General features: G+C 38.5%; 2 protein-coding genes across 11 annotated transcripts in view; one reads left to right on the top strand and one right to left on the bottom strand.

The window, feature by feature from the left end:
* LOC118405281 (dnaJ homolog subfamily C member 13-like) overlaps positions 1–15716 on the bottom strand; it is an 87169-nt gene extending 71453 nt beyond the window's left edge. For all 10 annotated transcript variants that reach the window (XM_035804691.1, XM_035804696.1, XM_035804695.1 and 7 more), the window contains exons 1-13: positions 15537–15716; positions 14078–14164; positions 13395–13470; positions 10739–10882; positions 9883–9927; positions 9659–9715; positions 8793–8882; positions 7438–7491; positions 6178–6384; positions 4932–5027; positions 2579–2670; positions 1835–2001; positions 1184–1263 (exon numbers count right to left, since the gene is read on the bottom strand). In XM_035804691.1, coding sequence (XP_035660584.1) covers positions 1184–1263; positions 1835–2001; positions 2579–2670; positions 4932–5027; positions 6178–6384; positions 7438–7491; positions 8793–8882; positions 9659–9715; positions 9883–9927; positions 10739–10882; positions 13395–13470; positions 14078–14154 — 1185 coding nt within the window. In that variant the 5' untranslated portion in view covers positions 14155–14164; positions 15537–15716. The remainder of the gene's footprint in view (positions 1–1183; positions 1264–1834; positions 2002–2578; positions 2671–4931; positions 5028–6177; positions 6385–7437; positions 7492–8792; positions 8883–9658; positions 9716–9882; positions 9928–10738; positions 10883–13394; positions 13471–14077; positions 14165–15536) is intronic.
* A 532-nt stretch (positions 15717–16248) lies between these two features.
* LOC118405299 (zinc finger CCCH domain-containing protein 15-like) overlaps positions 16249–19843 on the top strand; it is an 11960-nt gene continuing 8365 nt past the window's right edge. The window contains exon 1 of the mRNA XM_035804731.1: positions 16249–16436. Coding sequence (XP_035660624.1) covers positions 16356–16436 — 81 coding nt within the window. The 5' untranslated portion in view covers positions 16249–16355. The remainder of the gene's footprint in view (positions 16437–19843) is intronic.

Raw genomic sequence — 19843 nt, 5'->3', positions numbered from 1 at the left:
GCGTGCCCTCGGCCCAGGGATTAGGTGCCTAACAGAAGACAAAGAACAGGAAACACAGAAAAAAAATATGATACTTCTTTATCTTAAATCTCAAATCTTAACTTCACCGGTCGATTTTGATCAAATGATTCATCAAAAAAGGGATTCCTCAAAAATTGCTTCATCATATTTTTCCATTTTTCTATTTCCTATTCTTTCTCTTTACCGTGATTAACATTGTACATTGTACCTCCCTTTCACTGACATGAGTCATAGCTTCACTTTCAGTTCATCCAACAACTGCATGTGGTTTCATATATTCACAGGGTTCGAAATACACATTACTTAACTTGCAATTTGCACACAATTTTCGAGATTTGCACGTAAAAATATTATGAACTTGCAATCTTGCATGTTGAAAATACCTGGCCGTAAAAAATACTCTCAGGAATTAGACACCCTACTCTTAGACAGAACAACATATGGACGTCTGTCTTTTTCCTTCCTTGTTTTTGTCGGTATCTTTCTTCGGTAGCTTCACTAGATGTAATTAAATTCGCCGATTCAAGCTAGCGTCCCTCGTCGCAATCACTGAGTAGTCGTATTTTGCATGTAAATTTTTCAAATTGCCCGTAAATGTTTTGCCAACTTACAATTTTGCATGTAGCAAAAAAAAAGTATTTCAATCCCTGTATTCATATATACATGCAGTAAATTCTACGTACGTTATTGTTGCTGACATAGTTATGTTCACTTTGTCTCTCCCCCACTGCTATATCTAATCCAGTGTCTAGGTTTTTTAAAAACTAAATGTGATTATGTATGTTTGTGAATTGTAACAACTTTTAAGATTTTATGAAATGTAATTCTTTGGCGCATTTCATGTGACATTTATAACGTCATTTGCCATGCCAAGAACCAATAAAGCTGAATCTGAAATCTGAAATCTTTTTCCATGGTTACATGCTGCTGTAGGAATGTTACTAGCCAATCACATCATTGCCTATTGTAAAGAGGCAATGTGATTGGCTGCTAACAATTGAATTAGGGGTTGTATATGGACAGAATACAGCCCTGTACAGGTGCACCAGGGTCCTTGCTTAAAGGCATACTACGGAATATTTGAGTGCAAGCATAGCACACAAAAAAAACAAAAAACAATAGAGGATAGCAAAGGCAGAGACCCCTACTGTTTCATACTCACATCTGCAGTGACTGCGTGCAGCAGCCCGCTGTAGGAAACATTGTTGTTGAATCTGTACACAGCTTCTGAGAACTTGGCATCTGGAGAGGAGAGAGAAACAACGTCATAAACAGACCAGAAACCAGAAATCATAATTATATAGCTTCCCTGACATACAATTTGTATCTACAACTAGATTTAGGTCCGCGTTAAGATCTTTCCATAACTTCTTTCCCTGATATCACCTACATGTAATTACAGTACACTAGTCATAACTTCTTGAGTCATCTTGTTCATAGTAAAAAACACTCCAAACATAAAGTCAATAACCGAAGAAAAATCACTCAAAAAACAATCAACCAACCAACCAACACAGACACTATATATACAATGTACACTTGCAAACTATAACCTATTTGCCAGAAATAATATAGGAGATAGCCCAAATGCAGTTACTCAAGCAACTGGATATGATTTTGGAAATGGTCAGATGTTTCAGACAACCATCCGGTGTCTTTCATCAGACACTGGAGAAATCTTATTGGAGAGAGTTCTCAAATCCTAGCATCTCATGTGTGTGTGTAACAGTGCTTTTTGGCATATCTTATTACCTGGATGTCTAACCTTCATCAAAATATATTAAGACACAATGTCTAAGACATGTTTCCTTACTTGGCGGCTGCTGCAGGAACTTGAGATGTAAACTCTCCACCTCCTCATCCACAGGGGTGAACAGGGGTCCTAACCTCTGACCCCGGTCAGTAGGGGTCATCTTCACACAGACGTCCCGATTACCCGACGCACGTACACCATCCAGCATACTGGCTATCAACGTGTCTCTAAAGGAATGTAAAAAGGTAAAGTTGTGAAGAAGTAAAAGTTAGCAATACCTAACTCAGTTTAGTTAACTGGTCTTGCACTGGTCATGACAGAGGAGACAAACACTACGTATGCATGGTATGTACAATTTCATTGTAAAAAGAAGGAAAGAAAGAATTCTCCAAGCTCGTTTTGACAAACACAAAGAACAGTGGACCACCTCTTAACATCCTGTCCTTAGTACTGACACCCTTCCCAAATTCCCCTAGCTCTTTTTGACAAGTACAATGAACTGTGGACTACAGATTAACATCCTGTCCTTAGTACTGAAACCCTTTCCAGTACTGTGCATGTCATGTGACCAACAATAGCAGGGCAGAAGTGACCCCTGCATAGCACCAAGGGAAACCCTGTGGTTACAGGACTATTTTGGGACACAGCTGGGACCCTTGATTTTTTAAACTCACAGTTAAAATCAACCAGGGACCTGGCAACAATGGTTTGTGCTTTGACCAACATACACCAGGGAGGTTAGCTTATTGTCAGCTAGACATTAAAATAGGATGACAAGGTTGATGTTTTTTTTTTCATCCTGACCTGTCCGTTGAGCTGTACTGCCGTGTGGCTCCCTTCACATACTCCACAGTGAAGACCTGTGGGTTCACCTGGCTTCTCACTATTGCAAACACCTGGGGGAAAAATATATACATGTTCCATTGGTAACATGATATCATGACACCATATTGGTGTACAGTGTAGTGCATTAAATACATACAAAGTATATCAGAGTTTCAACAGATCAAGACACAAATTACATTTACATTTTAAATTGTTTATTGGGAGATTCACATTGCCTGCCCATGGAAACTCATACATATCTAACTTCTGTATCCGTGTTATTCTGTATGTTTTTGATTAAACATATTTCTGCTGTCCGTTGATGTGGGCTAAGTGCTGGAAATAAATAAATGTATGGCCACTATAACCACCATTCAGCTTAACATGATCACCAACCTATATAAAAACTTTAAGACTAGGTTTTTGGAGCACAGGAGACTGGGTTCGGTCTCGTTGGAGGTGTTGCATCACATTAATGTTAAATCACCGGGACATTTCATTACCTTGGACAAAGCACAAAGTCTAATGATGGACACTAAACCAGATAACGTAGTGAGGGAGGTAAATGAGGCCGACAGGTAACACTCAACCAACGTATGGCCACTTGCCGGGCAATAATTACATTTCATTACTCAGGGCTCCTGACTGCGACCAAGTTGGTCGCATATGCGAGTAGAATTCCCCTGGTGCGACCAGATCTGTAACCACAGTCGCACAGTGCGACCTATTACAATTAATCATCATTTATCATCCAGCCAAGTAGAATCTTTGCAGGGAAAGATGGCCCTGCCAGGTGTTAGTTTCCTCCCCTGACGGGGATGGTCAGCAGGGGGGTCACACCTCATTAAGGTCTGCCATGTGTCTGTCTGTCTTCAATTACATGCACCAAGGAGGTTTAAAAATGTATTTCTACTGGACCTTTATTCAGTCCCTTTGTCCAAACAGATAGGGAAATTTGAGACTATACATGATATATATATATATATATATATATATATATTGGTTTGGCCAAGGAGATTTCATGTATAGGAAATAACCTCCTTGGTATAGTATGGTATGGTATGATATGCTATGACAGCACGGTAAGTGGAGGTCCAGTAGGCAGTAACAAAACTTATGTAACATGACTTTTTAGACAACAATGTTGCAGCCCTGTGAACAAGTAGGCATTTATAAAAAAAATGGTAGGATAAATAAACTTGGAAAGAAAACATTCTTGAGGTACAATCTTGGTGTTGGAGAGCGGCCTGCACTATTTCTATTTTCAATTCAATTTCACCCATTTTGTCACACACTTGTACTTTTATACTTATTTGTGTTTTTTTTTTTTCAATTTAAATGGTAATTTGGGATTAATCAGTTATTTTTCTATTGTTCTTACAATAAGAAGGCATAATTACTTTTTTGTCTGTGTAACTTGGTTTCAGTATTGAATTCATTTTGATCATCATCATATCGTTCCGTGCCAGTATTTTGATAATCCTTATGTTGCAAGTTTGATTAACTCATTTTTTCGGCATTTAAAACTTGTTCGTCAACAGTGACTGTCATGCCTGACAAGGCTGGAGGTACAAGAGTCGAGTCTGAATAAAGCAGCCGTCTGTAGCAAAAAAATTATGTGATTTGTCCTCCTATCCCCAAGAACCACCACATCAATGTAGGCCTTTCACCATATTTAAAGCAAGATTGTTTTTTCTTTTATATTCACCTCACTTTTATATTACTGTATTGAAATATGCTATTCCAGGTTATCAACAATGATTATTAGATTTTTTGCTTCTACAACCAATTTTTATAGTGGTGCTCCTAGATTTTTGCTGGTGCTCCTAAGTTTTAGAGGTTAGGAGCGCAGTGCTCCTAGGCCAAAAAGTTAGTCTGGAGCCCTGTTACTTGAGTCACGTGCTCTGAGTAATTGGATCACACCAATCACGAGGAAGGTTGACGTATGAGCGACAAAAAGATTGAGGTAAGCAAATTTCTTTTGTGTTGAATGAAAGTTACAAATTTCAACTTTCGATTTCTTCTGTTCTAGCCTACTGATAAGCACTACGTACTTACCCCAGTTTTTATAAGAATACAATGTAACGCTGGTTCACCTTTATCCGAGGGTAACCTATATTCGTTGTTTGTAAGAAAAACATATTTAGGGATATGAAGTCGACGGACGGTGGTTTCAAATCGAATTTTGAAAATAATGCAAATTCGAAACCACTGTCAGCAGACTTAATACTCCTAATGTGCTTTTTTTAAAGACAACGGATAAAGGTCACCCCACGGATAAAGGTAAACTAGCGTTACATGCACATGTACAACACATGGGTGAATTACGTACATCACATAATGGCCTGAGAGTGATGATGCTGTAAGAGGCTGGGTCTCTCTCCACTATACACGTCTCTGTCAGGCAGAAGATTCTCTTCACTGGGTCCTGCATGGTACAGGCAGGCAAATAACATATGGTCAGCGAAAATACATCAGGGCTCGAAATTCATTTTGGGGATTAGGTGCACTGGTGCACCCAGCTTAAAATATTAGGTGCACCGAAAGAAATTTGGGTGCACCACTTAAATAATTTAATGATAAAACTTAGTTACAAGCTATCAAATTCTTAAACAAGTACCATAACAGACATTTTTATTATCTTTCTAACACTTAGATGTCAAGAATATGACGTGTACTAGTATACTTTGATATCTTTACATACATAAACATAAGAAAATATTTGGGTGCACAGCTCCAATTTGGATGCACCCAGTATTTCCAGCCCTGTACATGCAGATGAAAGAGTGCAGTTTTCTTCTTCAGAATAATGATACCAAAGGTTAAAAATCATAAAAATGTACCACCATTCAAAGAAAACTCAATAATCATCATTTCATAATATGCTAACAGTTGTAAAAGAGTCTGTCAATGCATACATTTGACAATAACCAAAAAAAATGTGAGATGACAGAGTTTTCTTTAGAAAGTATTTTCCAACAAAGATCCTTCACTTCCTGTCTCTAACTCAGATAGCCACAAGATTCAGAGTGATTATGATTTGCTTATCAGTATCTCACTCCTAAGTCTCTGTACTCAATATAGATCAGCTTTAAACAACTGTGTCTTTAGTTTAGACAGTCCTTGTAATTGTGAATGTGACATAATTTAGTACAGAACAGGGTTGTAGCCAGCACCTGTCCTTCCGTCCTTAGAAGGAATTTTGAAGCTCGGGACGGAAGATAATTTTCCCATTCCGTCCTCTGTGACCGAGAAATATTGAAGATATGTAAAGATTTAAAAAATGTCTCCCTTGTGTAATTTTTCACCAAAATAGATGGCATTGAACAGCTTAGTCTACCAGCAAAATTTTCAACTTAAAATGCAGGAAATAGCATTTCAGAGGGTCTGGATTTCAAAATTTTCCTGTGGAGCATGACCCCAGAATCCCTAGGAACAATTGGAGTTAAAATTGATGGGGACAAAAAATAATTTCAGGCTGGCTACATGTAGCCTGGTTCAGAAATTGCTAACTTGAAGCAGTGTCTCACACCAAAGTTCCCTTCTACTAATTTATCAAACAGTTTGATCCAACTCACGCTGTGTCGTTGTGAATGTTTCTGGACCACAAACTCGGCCAGCGAGGTGATGTGTTCATCTCCGCTGTACTTGCCCAGTCGGTGCGAGGTGAACTGGTCCTGGACGATGGGGTCTTTCCTCCGTTTAATCGTGAGCCCGACGTACGTTCCCGCGTGTTCCATCACCGCTTTGATGATGTCGTCTTTCTTATCAGATGCAAAAAGGTGCTGGAAGGTAATAAATGTTGTTTTTTCTTTCACTTCAACTTTATTTCAGGCTCTTGGCCCATGTCACATATATAATAGATATAAAAACATACAATACAACAATACACATACACTTAATGTACAATAAAAAAGTTGAATTAGCCGGGGCTTTTGTAAACAAGATTCACATAGTGTGTCCAGAATTTGCTATGGAAGAAGGCATCTGAGTGGAAAAACCGGGAGATAATGTTGTTATTAGATGTGGCGATGCGTTGTACAAATGCTTGCGTTAGTTTTCTCCTTCTAGCTACAAAAGTATCAATCCCATGTGTCACAAACATTTGGCTGGCACTATCACTCGTTCGATAACCTAACACAATCCTAAGAGCATTGTTATAGATGACTGTCTTTGTTGTTCTGTGAATATCTTTGTCTAGTTTATTATTCTTTTGATGGTATTGTCTTTCCAAACTGTGGGGTCATGTGGCATAACTCCAGTTTACTGTAAATGCTTAATGTCATGGCGGATTAATGTTCGCGGGTTTTGCGGTGGCCACTTCACCGCAAACATAAAATCACCGCTAACATTTTTCCTCGGCAGTAAGAGACTACTATAGTGCATGGTGCTACCGCAAACTTAAAACTTTCCCACTACAGCGAAATTATTCCCCGCGAACTTAAATGCATTTACAGTATTTAGCCCAGTACACATATAGGTCAGTGGGTTTAAATCCTGGCTCATCACTAATCTTGTGCACTTTGGAAAGACGCTTAGCAAGACTTTAACAACTCCATCCAGTTGACAAAATGGGTACCTGACTTCAATTGGGGAAGTAAATGAGCAGTAGACAGAGGAGGATGGGCTCTGCCTTCCAATACAGTGGAAAATAACCCAATACCCTTACAGCGTCAAACAAGCTATGGGACAAATTTTGCATGTACCTTAAAAGTTACATCTTCATAATCCTTTACTGTCTACACTTAGACCATCATTGCCCAAATGCATATAAAGGGCTCACAATAAACCAACATGAGAGTTCAGTATGAAAATATGTATGTCAGGAAGAAACTTACCAATCTGCTGAACCCACCATAAATCAGACAGAATCCACCCGGATAGTCGGACACCTGAGAGAAACAAACAAGTTATTATGATCACTTCATATATTTCAGTTTGATATGATTATTTCATATAGTTCTTGTTATGATCATTTTATGTGCATATGATTATTTCCAAATTTTTCTGTTCATAGATTATTTCATAATCTCTGCTGATATAATCTGATTTCATACGTTTTTCTTATAATCATTTCGTACGTTTCTGTTCAGTTAATCTTTGTTTATTTAGATATGTAAATTGCAAAGTTTGTTTATATTATTTCATACATTTCTGTGCATATTCTTGTTTCATATGTTTCCGCTGGAGATGATTATTTCATAATCACACTTCTTTGTTTGATATTCTATTCATACATTCTTATTCTGTAATTGCTGGACGGTTTTCATACGTTTGTTTTGTTGAATAGAAAAAAAAAAAAAAAAAACAAGTTTTCATGGTTTGCTGAAACATCTTTGTTAAGGTGCTCTCTCACCCCACTTGCGCCAAGCTTGCGTCACTGTGGGGTTCCTTCACTGCGGCACTGTTATTTTCTCCAATTTTTTAATAATTTAGATATTGCGTAATAAGGAAAAGTATGATTTAGAAGACAAGTCAACATAATATACAAAAAGTAAGAAAATTTGTTCTTTATCTCTGAGATTCCTTGAGAATCTTTCGAACCCCGCAGTGATGCAAGCTTGACAAAAGTTCAGTGAGAGTGCACCTTTAAAGGGACATTCCACTCCACACGGGAGTGTTATTTTCTGATAGATATTAATTTTAGGAAGTAATAAATGAGCAATCTTATGAGCAATTTGCCTTCTCGGTGTGCTTAGCGATCCTCATTTATTCCGAAAGTATGTACTATGATAAACAAAGTGTCTATAGGGAATGCATGGGTAGGGTTTGCATGGGTTTAGTGAGTGTCATAATTTGTTTTACAAAACACACATCGCGCAATGTGAATTCCACAAAATTTGGTTGATTATGTATTCATTGGCACATTTATCTATTGGAAAACACCACCCCTTTCTGGAGTGGAATGCCCCTTTTATCAACAACTAGCCTGAGATCAAAATACTTTGTTGCCCAGTTGTGTTGTGCAATCATATTTTGTTTAGTGCAACTTACCAGTAATTTTAAACTTAGGTTGTGCAGTGCATTACCATTAGTTTTTGAAGCAAGAATCATATATGCACCAAGGATCAAAATCAACATTGCAACACAAGTTCTCCCTAGCTCAAGATTAAACCCTTGCAAACATACGTGAACAATGTAAACTCCATTTATCGTACATGTAGATTGGATGGCAAAACAAAAGACCCCTCACCTCAATTACCCCTTCCATGTCCTTATAGTCATATGAACACAGGACCTTGTTGGTGGCAGGGTCAACCTGGTTCAATGACCCAGCGGTGACCTGGAGACAGGACAGGCAGTAAAATTGTTTTATTTTTAAATATCATCATGCAAAGAAAATCATAACTTGCACAGAAATGCTGTTACAGTACTGTAAATGCAGAAACTTTCGAGGTGGTTTAATGTTCGCGTTTTTTACGCTTCACCACGAATTTAAAACCAACGCGAACATTTTCCATGGCAGTAAGAGTGCATGGTGCATGGTGGTACCGGGAACTTAAAACCACCGCGAAAAGTCCACTTTCCCACTACCGTGAAATTAAATCTCTGCAAACTTAAATGCATTTACAGTAAGTATCTTAAACAGAAGAGCTAGTGACTCAGAGTATCAGTGACTGCAGAGGTGCCTAAGCAAGAACTTTGTGAAATTCATACAAATTTCATGGAAAATGTATGATTCACTCTCCGAAACCATACAAGTCTATGGGGATATGCATGAATCACCCTTGGCTAGTTTCCATGAAAGACTGCAAATTCAATAAGATTTGTGTATTTCACATCTATAAATATTAGTAATTTGTGCATATCCCATAAGACTTTAAAGACCATAAAATTTCTACAATTTTGCATAGTGATTCGTGTTTTCCTTGTAAAATTAATACCAATTTCATAAATGTTATGCAATTCAGTACCCTGGACTGAGGCAACCAAAAAGACTAACAAAATGGCAAGCCTGTCTGTCAAAACAACAGCATAAAGAGTACAATGTTTTTTTCTAGATCACTCTACTAATAGAACATACAGTGATATATCTTACTCCCAACTCTAAACACTCACCTCCAGAAGTATCTGTACCCTGTTATCACTCCAGTGGTGTTTGTAGGCATTGAACCTCTGCAGAAATACAAATATAACAATATCAAGATCATGAAACAAAAAGGTCTTCAATACTTATCTTAAGAAAACCTTGACTTATACCTTTAAGTTACCATTAAATTGTTAAAAATTCAATGCGCAGATTTACATTGTATGTTGCTTGATGTTTTAGGATGGCCACCTACCTTTTCACTCTGAGCTTTTGAGTCTGCAAACTGCTTTCTAAATCTCTGTAAAACAGAACAAACACTGTGTTTTACTACAATAAAAAATAAACAAACAAACAAACAATACAATATATCACACGAGCATAGAAAACATTATCACTTCAATTCTTCAATCCGTATCTTGTGTACAGTGCATTTCTTTCCATGTATGGAATGTGTCTTTGATTGAGGCAAGAATGATAGTGCCATGCATGTACATTTTGCATGCTCCTAGTTAAACACAGTTACTGACAGACAAGCAGGGCTCTAGCCAGCGTCCGTTTTTCCGTCAACGGAAATTTGCTGCGTCTGACGGAAAAATTTTAAAACCAATCTGTCAACCTTGACGGACAAAAAAATCCTTGGTGGAAGCTACAGGCGGCTTGGGGACGCCGTCCACGGCCGTAAAAGCCACACACTGTTTGTTTTGCTATTGTTATGATTGTTGACAATGTGTGTCGGCGCCCTTTCGCATATGATAATCTCATTAAAACCCGTTTTTCAAGGTCTCAGTTCAGTCCTTCTAATTAATTTTCGCGTTTTTCGCGACGATTGTAATTGGCTGACGGAAAAAAATTTCGAGCTGGCTAAAGCCCTGCTGACAAGTAACAAGGCATGACTATAGATGTGACCAGAGAACTTTGTAATTTAAGAGCATATGATGAAAAGCTTTTGTGTGTGGGCAGATAGCAAAAGTTAGGTGTGACAGGTCGTTTGGTGTAATATAACCAGCTGCTGCCGTGCTGCGTGCCTGCGAAGCTGGTGTGTTACGCCGAACGGCGGTTATACCGGTTATAAAGATAGACAGGTACTAATGAAGACTATGCTCACTAACCAGTGCCTCGGTGATAAGGTCTGCCCTGTAATCCGTGGAGAAGCGCATGCTGTCGTTCTTCTTGTTCTGTTTCTTCATGGTGATGATGAACTCGCTCGCTGCCTTGGGGCTGGGCAGGATGCTCACAAAGTCCGAGTACGCCCACTGTGGGAGGAGGGGGGGGAAAACATAAGATCAACATGTATTGTAGGTAGTCCCATAATCTTTTTGAGGCCGTAGTGGGTTGTTATCCACTGTGACTTGGGCATTGTACTGGAAGGGGGAGACAATCCCTTTCCTTCCACTGCCTTTTACCTCCCCAACCGAAGTCAGGTACAGGGATAAACAAGTCCACTAGCCCTATTGTCCAGGGCAAGTGAAAGTGCTGTTCGGGCAAGTGCATGTCCTACCCAACTTGTCCGATCGGGCAAGTAAGATTTTTTCCATTGATTTTAGTACAATTTTGATATACTTGTTACTTTTTACAGTCATGACATCAAGCAATTGTCTACAGAGAATTCCATTGCTGGAAGTGAAAATGCATATACTAGTAACAGTGACATTTGAATTTTGGGCAAGTGAAAAATTGGTTTGGGCAAGTACATTTTTTATCTGCTTGCCCGATAGGACAAGTGGATTTTAGAAAACTTGTTCAACCCTGAGGTACCATCCATTTTTACACTTTGGTGGACTAAGAAAAATTGTGAAAAGTGCTTTTCCCAAGGGCACAAGATCAATAGCATGACAGAATTGGAACCCGGTACCTCTGGGTTCTAGGCCGAACACCCTGTTGTTACTCCACATGAACCCACAGGTTCAACATACAGGGTCAACATACTCCAACAGTAAATGGTTGGGAAAATTTCCTACACAAAGATGGCAAGGTGATCTAGTACTAGCAGTTAAGGTAGTTAAAGTTAAGGTTGAAAGGTTCAGGGTTCAAATCCCATGCAGGGTTCAAATCAATGTTGTGCCCTTCGGAATGCCTTTTACTCTTATTTCCTTTACTTAACTCAGTATCAAACCTTATACAGGTGGGCCTTTTGCAGCATATACATACTACTTAAGTGGGGTATTATGCCTAAAGGTGATTATACTATACGCTACAAACATACAAAAATATATGTCATGTATATGTGTTATGAAGTTTAGACATCCAGGTAATAAGATATGCTAAAAAGCAGTTACTCGACAAGCAACTGGACATGATTTTGAAAACAGTCAGATGTTTCTGACAACCATCCAATGTCTTTTGCCAGTGATACATGTACTAGTACCCTCTAAAATATAGCTGTACCAATCAACAGGAAAAACTCTAACAACAACAACACCAAGGGAATATGAGGTGAGGGTTATGCTCCCCCCTCAGGTAATAATAGACTGATCCGCCCTTTTGTCCACACGAACAGATGGGGTTGGAGAAAAGATGAACAAATGGCCAACATTACTATCAAAAATTCATGACACTCACAATCCTGGACTCGTAAACCACATTGTACCAAAATCATATTATAGAGCTGGGGAAAGCCATCCAAATCTATGCTTGCTAAGCAATACTTTATGATAAACATCACGAAGCCCAAACCATTATATCGTATTGAGTCTTTAAATAGTGCAATGTTGCAGGCAACACCTATTGGTAAGGTATATATATATATACTAATATAGCACAGAAACAGAAACATGAAGGAAAAAACTTTAAAAATCCAGACCATAACATGTCCATGGCTGAAGATACAAAAACATAAAGTTTTGCTGCATTACCAAGGTCAGCCAGTAGGAGTTTAGAAATATACTTGACTATAGGGTCAACAATACCTACTCATGTACCAAATATGAAATCATATTGCCATAGCTCAAAGCATTGGGGAGATATAGCGCCAAAAGCAAACACACATTCCTAGCAAAACTAATACTACCAGACAATTTTCATGGAAGTGAATATTACAATACAAGACAAGTAATGCTGTCTCCAGTTTTGAATTTTTTTCTGTGTGTCCCACTCATTGTTTGGGAGACAATGTTATGAATTTTTGTTGCTAAATCTGTCATTCTTCAAGCTTAGGAACATACACACTATTATCATCAGTTTCATGTCATTTAAGTTAAAATTTTGGGGATGGATAGGGTGAATTCTTTTTCTGAAGCAAATTTCTGTCCCAGGTAGGGCTGGGTATCGGTACAGCGTACCGGTACAAAACCGGTTTTTCTTATTGGACCGGTCCAGAATGTTGGACCGATTAGAAAATTAACACATTATTTCATCAGGCATTCACACGTTTTGGCACTTGTAGGTGGAAGAAAATAACAAGTGTGAAGTAGAATAGAGTTTATAGTAATTTCTACCAAGTTTTACAGCCAATCGAACAGGTGCAGTTAGCGTTGTAGGATTTTAAAACGCCAGTATGAGTCTAATACTCCACCAAACAGATTTCTTTTTAGTGAAATGGACCATTGATATGAGTCATACCAAGGAGCCTCTTTCAACCTCCTTGGTCATACTGAATCAGGTCCAGGTTCGGGTCCGGACCTGCACCTGATCCTCTGGACTTGAACCGGACATGGACCTGAATTTTCTGTACCGGTACCCAGCCCTAGTCCCAAGACAAAAGGACGGGTCCTGGAGACATCCCTGAAGACGTGACATCATGTGCGTCCAATGTTAGACATACTGTACCTGGTTGGTGACCTCCAGAGTCTGTGGGTTGTATGTGGTGATGCCTTTTGTGCCCACAGAGAAGATTCGTTTGTACCTGAATCAATGAAAGTCACAGACACATTACTGACAGAATGGGTTGGCTAAGTATACAAATGTACATACTAATTGCTAACATCCAACAAATATGTAGGCTTGCCAAAAGGACTACCTACAACTGGGGACACAGATAACTGGCAAGAATTAGAAATCAAAATACCTCTTTAATTTCATACAAACAAATCACTTTTAGTTTTAATGAACAGTCCTTAGCCCTTCAAAGAATGTGCAGTTTGTGTAATCATTAGCAATATGCAGAAAAGGAATTAACCTCATCAATGGACCAGTCAGGTTATTACATGTTTTCTGTGGATGTACATTTGTATCTTTGAACAGGTGGCATGCCCACTGTTCAAGCCAGCGCTCGGGTGCTGTTTTGTAGGAAACGTTAACGTTGAAAGCTTTGACTTTATTTCATAAATTATAGCCCAATAAATACAGGAAATAGTGTTTCAGTGGTAAATTTTAAACTTTTTAGGGGAGTACACTTACCCCTTACACTGTGAAAAATTCCTGGTACCTTGACAACCCTGATGTTATATAACATGTATGTGATATCTATAATACATAAGTGTGCCCCCCTCCCTTCTTCTTTAGACACTTACTTGCCCCTCCATGAGTGTTTAGTAGTGAAGTAGGAGGCCACATCCTTGTTCTCTACAAGAACTGTCTTGTCTGCCATTCTGGCTGGACTGAAACAAAATAAACAACATCAGCAAAGAACATCATCAAACAAACCATGATAATATGTCAATGTTGGTTACATCTCTAAGTATGTCATCAGCCTCCAAGTCCAATGCAGGGCTTTCTTATACTGCTGAGATCTCTTCAGTAGGGGTCTATGGAAGTGAAAAGCAAACACACATCATATAAAGTGATGATTTTCATCTACATCTCCATCCATGTAAATGAATGTCTTTGATCTTGTGGACAGCTCTGCTCAGTGTCACTGATGAAAAGTATTAGAATAGACCACTATAAGAGTCAGACTCAGAGACTTGAATACAGTATTGCTTCATTTTTTTTTTTAAGCAGCCTTTTCTTATACCTTCAAATTCGGTCACCGTAACAAGATAAAACAATTTAACAACAGCCATAAAGACCATAACTCTTTACACTTTGTTACATGCATCTGTCATATTTGACTCATAAACTGCAAATAAGCTCTTTCACAGAGATCAGGATGCATTTTAGGTAATATGTCAAAGGTAAAGGCCCCGAAATTTTAAACAGTTCTTGTCTCGACCACTGTTTCTATTTGCGTAACAATGTCCAGACGGGTTTTGTTTTCAATTTCGGCACCTTAATCATTGACATATTACCTAGAAATCCTGTCGCCACACATGCGTCCTAACCTCTGTGAAAGGGCTTATTGGAAATATATTCATTGTCTAACAGAATCACTGATACTTTAGGTAGTTCAAAACATTTAAACAACCAACTAGACATGAAAAATTGATAGAGAATAAAACATATATACATACAGGCAAAAAAAAAAACAAGGGACCACACAGATACATAATAGCAGGTTGAACTTTGCCTTTGATCGCAAAGCACATATTTGGTTCATGCTGATTGTGATAACAAAAGTAAAATGTTTTGACATTCAGTTATAACTTATAGTGTAAATATGCATTTGTCTAAAAGCCACGAAAAGTGTAAACATAAACAACTCTTACATTTCAAATTGGTGGATATAACAAAATTATGTTACAACAATTAAGACGATGTTGACCTACTAAATTAAGTGGCGTTGAGCATAATTTATGACATCACTGTTTATAGAATACACTATAATATTTGAAGCTGGGCCTTTCAGTACAAAATTCTACCTCGCATGTCATTAACATTAGATAAGTAAGGTTTCTATAAGGTTTTCCGCTCAGGTTTTCTCTTAGAATGTCACAAACACGTTCTTTTATGATGTGTTTCCGGGATTTTTTTCTGCAGGTACCATTTGCAGTCATCTGACCCCACCCCCTCACATGATCATGATTCTACACCGCTACATCCTAACATTACCTGGCCAAAACAACAGGTGTACACGTCGCTAGCAACACTCACTTTCACTTTCCTGGGTGCCACTTGACCCTGACTTTCTCCGGGAATTGCCAAACCGGACTTGCAGTGCGGGAGATCTCTTTAAGAGCTTCTTATTTGGGTCCGAAGTTCTTCCGACTTGGACGGAGCGCCATGTTGGCTCTTAGAAAGGTACTGCGCATGTCTGGTAACCTCTGACCGGAGGGCGGGAAATCGATTTAGGAGAGATCAATAATTTATAGGTGAGAAAATTACTTATATGGAAACCAAAATATGACTCAGTTTTATATGAAACATATATATAGTTACTAATGAATACATTTACTGTAAATATAACTGATATAAAGTGAGTATTTATCAATGTTGTGGAGAATAATATTTTGGAAAGCACCTCTATGTTACTTAACTTCGTTTCTTCCAAAAAAAGTGGATCAAATAATGATATTACTTAGGGGGGTATTTCTTTATAAAAATCACCACCGTTATAGGTAAATTACATTTTCTACATATTATTCAGTTCTTCATATTTATTATAAATACAATGAACTGAATAGATATGTAGAAAATGTCAATTGTAGAAAAGAAAATATCTTAGGAAAATCACATAAAAGATTTTCATGAGGGAGGAAGGAATATATTAACACATCAAAGTGACGCTTTTTTTGTTACATAAATCATAACTTTTTGTATTTTCTCAATTTTTTGGATCTATTCAAAACACCCCTATAGAGTTCAAGGTGGTCTCTTCCGCAGAAGAGGATGCTGGGATAGTCGAAAAGTCCGCCATCTTTGCACATTGCGTCAAAAGACTGAAACAAATTTGCGCGAAAGAATTTCTTCAAAATGCCGCCCAAAAACAGGGGCAACAGCGGCGCGGCCAAGTCTAAAAAGGCAGAAGACAAGAAGAAGGACAAAATTATCGAGGTAAGTGAAGATTTCACGTCTTTTCTTCCAGAATACTAGTATTTTATGTGACAGTATGGCGGTCGATCGGTTGCGGCATGCCTTGGATTTTTCCAGACTTTTCCTCTATGTTGTTCTGTATACAGAGCTTCGATGTATCTTAGCTTACCTTTTGTGGTGTTCAAAATTGTTTATGACTTGCGTATGGATCTGTGTCTCTTAACCTTGTAATGTTTTATCATACAATTAGTCGGAGAACATCATCAAATCCCGGTATGGAAATTTTCAGGAAGTTGGAAAATCAGAGATTTCTTATAATGCCCCCCTCCCACTAATCAAGAAATCAATAGATTTATCAATAATTAGCTTTACATTTTTCACAGAGGTTAAGTGGAAGCACAGTGCACGGGGAGGTGGGGTTTACCCAAGAAAAATGTCGGAAAAACATCGGCGCGTGCATGTGGGAATATGATGGTTTTTCGGCGGAATTTACGGTGATCCGTCTTGCCCTTTGGATTTTCGTTGGAAAACCGTATTCCAATGTCGATTTTCCAATGATATAACGGCACTTATCCGATGGACTTTTAACTTCCGACATTAATCTGATGGCCTTCCGACGACAATTAATGGATTCATGTCGGTTTTTTTTTCCTACAGAGTTCCGATGCAGGTCACCTAGACAACAAGTTAACAAACGTGGCAGATGGGATTTCCCCGCTTGGATGTGGCCATGGCAACGCCACTGAGTGACGAATAGCTTCTTTATTGGTTACCATGGCTACTGAATGATTGACATCCGTGATCGTCACGATTTGTTTTGTTTTCTCAGCTGTGGCGTTAAGAATATGAATAATTAAAGAAAAAAGGTAACTTCAGACGATCACTTTGAACCCAGAAAATGTGAGTTACCCCTTGATGCAACATTATTTTTTAATGTTTTCCCGAAGGGCAAAACACATTGGTTTGACCAAGGAGTTTGTTTTGACTCCCTTTTTGTTGGGGTAGTCAAACAAAACAAATTCTAGAGTCAGTCTGAAGACAAGCTGGACAGCTCCCCGAAAGGTATATAGGGTAGGCCCGAATGCTTCCCCTAGCAGAATGGCGATCTAGGTGACCAAGCCAGGATAGAGCAAACATCACGCTTCAGATTAACTTCATCAGCGTGAATGACTGCTACTAGTGACACTATGCGCTACCCCAGGTGATGTGGAACACATAATTCATGCAGAGAGTTGTCTATGCTCGCATACTTTAGAATGTGGTTTATAAAATGGCCACATTATGTATTTTTCTCAAAACTGTTCATAAAGAAACTGATTTAAGTGATTTTGCCAAGAACAATCGCGTATATTTCATGGTGCGTCAAACCCATTCACAAAACATGTTTATTATTAGAGGAATTCAATAAATAAAAACATTTAATAAATTATGTTAATGAGATCCTGAAAACTCAAGGATGTACACACCACTCATGTACTAAGTTGTCTACGCTTGCATACTTTGAATGTGGTTCTTAAAATAGCCATATCATAACCTTTTCACAAAACTGTAAAAAAAGAAACTGATTTAAGTGATTTTGACAAGAACAATTGCGTATATTTCATCGTGCGCCAAACCTGTTCACAAATCATGTTTATTATCAGAGCAATTCAATGAATACAAACCTTTTGATAAATTATGTTAATGAGGTCCAGTTAATGAGCATTTTCTATTGCTGAGCCGTCAACCCAGTTGCTTATCATAGATAGATGGACCAAAAAATGAACACCACACTTTCTTGATTAAAGCACCTTTGTTTGGGAAATAAAAATGTTTTCTGACTGATCTGTTATGGACCTCCTACCTTCAACTACTATTGTACTATGTACATGTGCAACATATCTCTTGCGTATGCGGAAACCTTCTGGCGTCTTTCATACAATTTTTGCAGATGATTGCGGGACGTCCAGAATTTTTTTTAACGTTACGTGTTCTAATTCTGCGGAAGATTGCAGGACGTATTGCGGAAGATGCAAAACGTCGGCAGAAACTTGAAGCGCATTTCATGGCCGTTACCGATGACACATCTTTTATAAAATCGTTATGTCATCCACTTGCGTGAAAATATCTTCATGGCTTTCATGGACCCATTTCGACGCACAGTATTTTTAAACTACGGTGATTCAGAAAAAATACTACCAATTATCGGACAGTGGTTATCTTTTTTTTTATTTACTTAGGATTCACCTGGGTAGATGGGGGGGGGGCGAAGGAGGCCATATGACCGAAGGAGGCCATATATATATATAGGATTCACCGCAAAGGCTCATGGAGCCACTCAAACGTTTTGGGTTATAATACTGTATTGTGAAAGATGTCTGTTAACCCTTGACTTAATCAATCAAACAATCAAAAATGGTTTATTAGTAAAACAAAGTACTGGCAGCCAGGGGCTGAATTGTGACTTGTTGTACATTAAAATCTCTGCTTACTTAATATAATTAACATACACAATCAATTTCTAGCACGTGATTGCACTTTAAAACAAATGATCTCGGAGAGAATTGCTGTTAAACTTAAAGTGGATAGTTCATTTAACATGAATAAAAGCATACATAGTTTACTGTTCATAAACATTGTCATTTTTTCTCGTTGAGAAGCCTTAGCATTGATGGTACAGGACTGTTGCGGAATCATGTAGTGCGGAAGGTAGGTACGGTCAGTGTTTGTGAATTCCGCAGGTTACGGCCATGCGTCTGACCACGGGTTTGCGGTAACAGGTGTGCAGTTCTTTCTGACTTCTGCATACTGGATGCAAACCTTCGGCAGAGGTTGGTTCTTCTTTCCTCCAGTGTTTCAAGTCCACACTGTTGCAGGGCTGATGAGTAGTCAGTGTAGTGTCGCCCGAGAATTGTTCGGCAGGCGCGTCTCTGTACAAGTTCCAAGGTTGCGGTCTGTTTGCTTGTAAGACTGTTGTGGTACACTGGTGCACAATATTCCAGAATAGGCCTGATAAATCCACAGTACACCGTTACCAAGTCAGCCACCGGTAGTCCGAACGTCTTAAACAGTTTCAGATTGTACCCATGGGGAAGCAAGTCCGAGGAAGCTTATTCCATAGCGATGTCAGGTTGATCCGTCTTCTACTCGTATGGTCTGGCCAATGCTTGACTTTGTCTTTTTTATCAAGTGATAATATCCAGTCTATTATCTTGTTAATAACTATAGTCTGTGTGGACTGTCTTTGGCTGAGTTCATGTTAACTTTCGAAACGTGTTAGTTCCTAGATTAGTGTTAGTATTAGAGAGTTAGTGTTAAAGTGACAAAACAAACTTTTGAGAAAAACAGTGAAACATTAATAAATCAACAGGAAATCAAACTCAACAGGAACAAAACGGATAAATTCATAGATAATATTAGATAAATCGGTTCTTCCGTGACAGCACATC

Source organism: Branchiostoma floridae, chromosome 18, assembly GCF_000003815.2.
Source record: "Branchiostoma floridae strain S238N-H82 chromosome 18, Bfl_VNyyK, whole genome shotgun sequence".
Taxonomy (NCBI): domain Eukaryota; kingdom Metazoa; phylum Chordata; class Leptocardii; order Amphioxiformes; family Branchiostomatidae; genus Branchiostoma; species Branchiostoma floridae.
The sequence above is the reverse complement of the archived record's forward strand: the minus strand, read 5'-3'. Positions and strand labels throughout refer to the sequence as shown.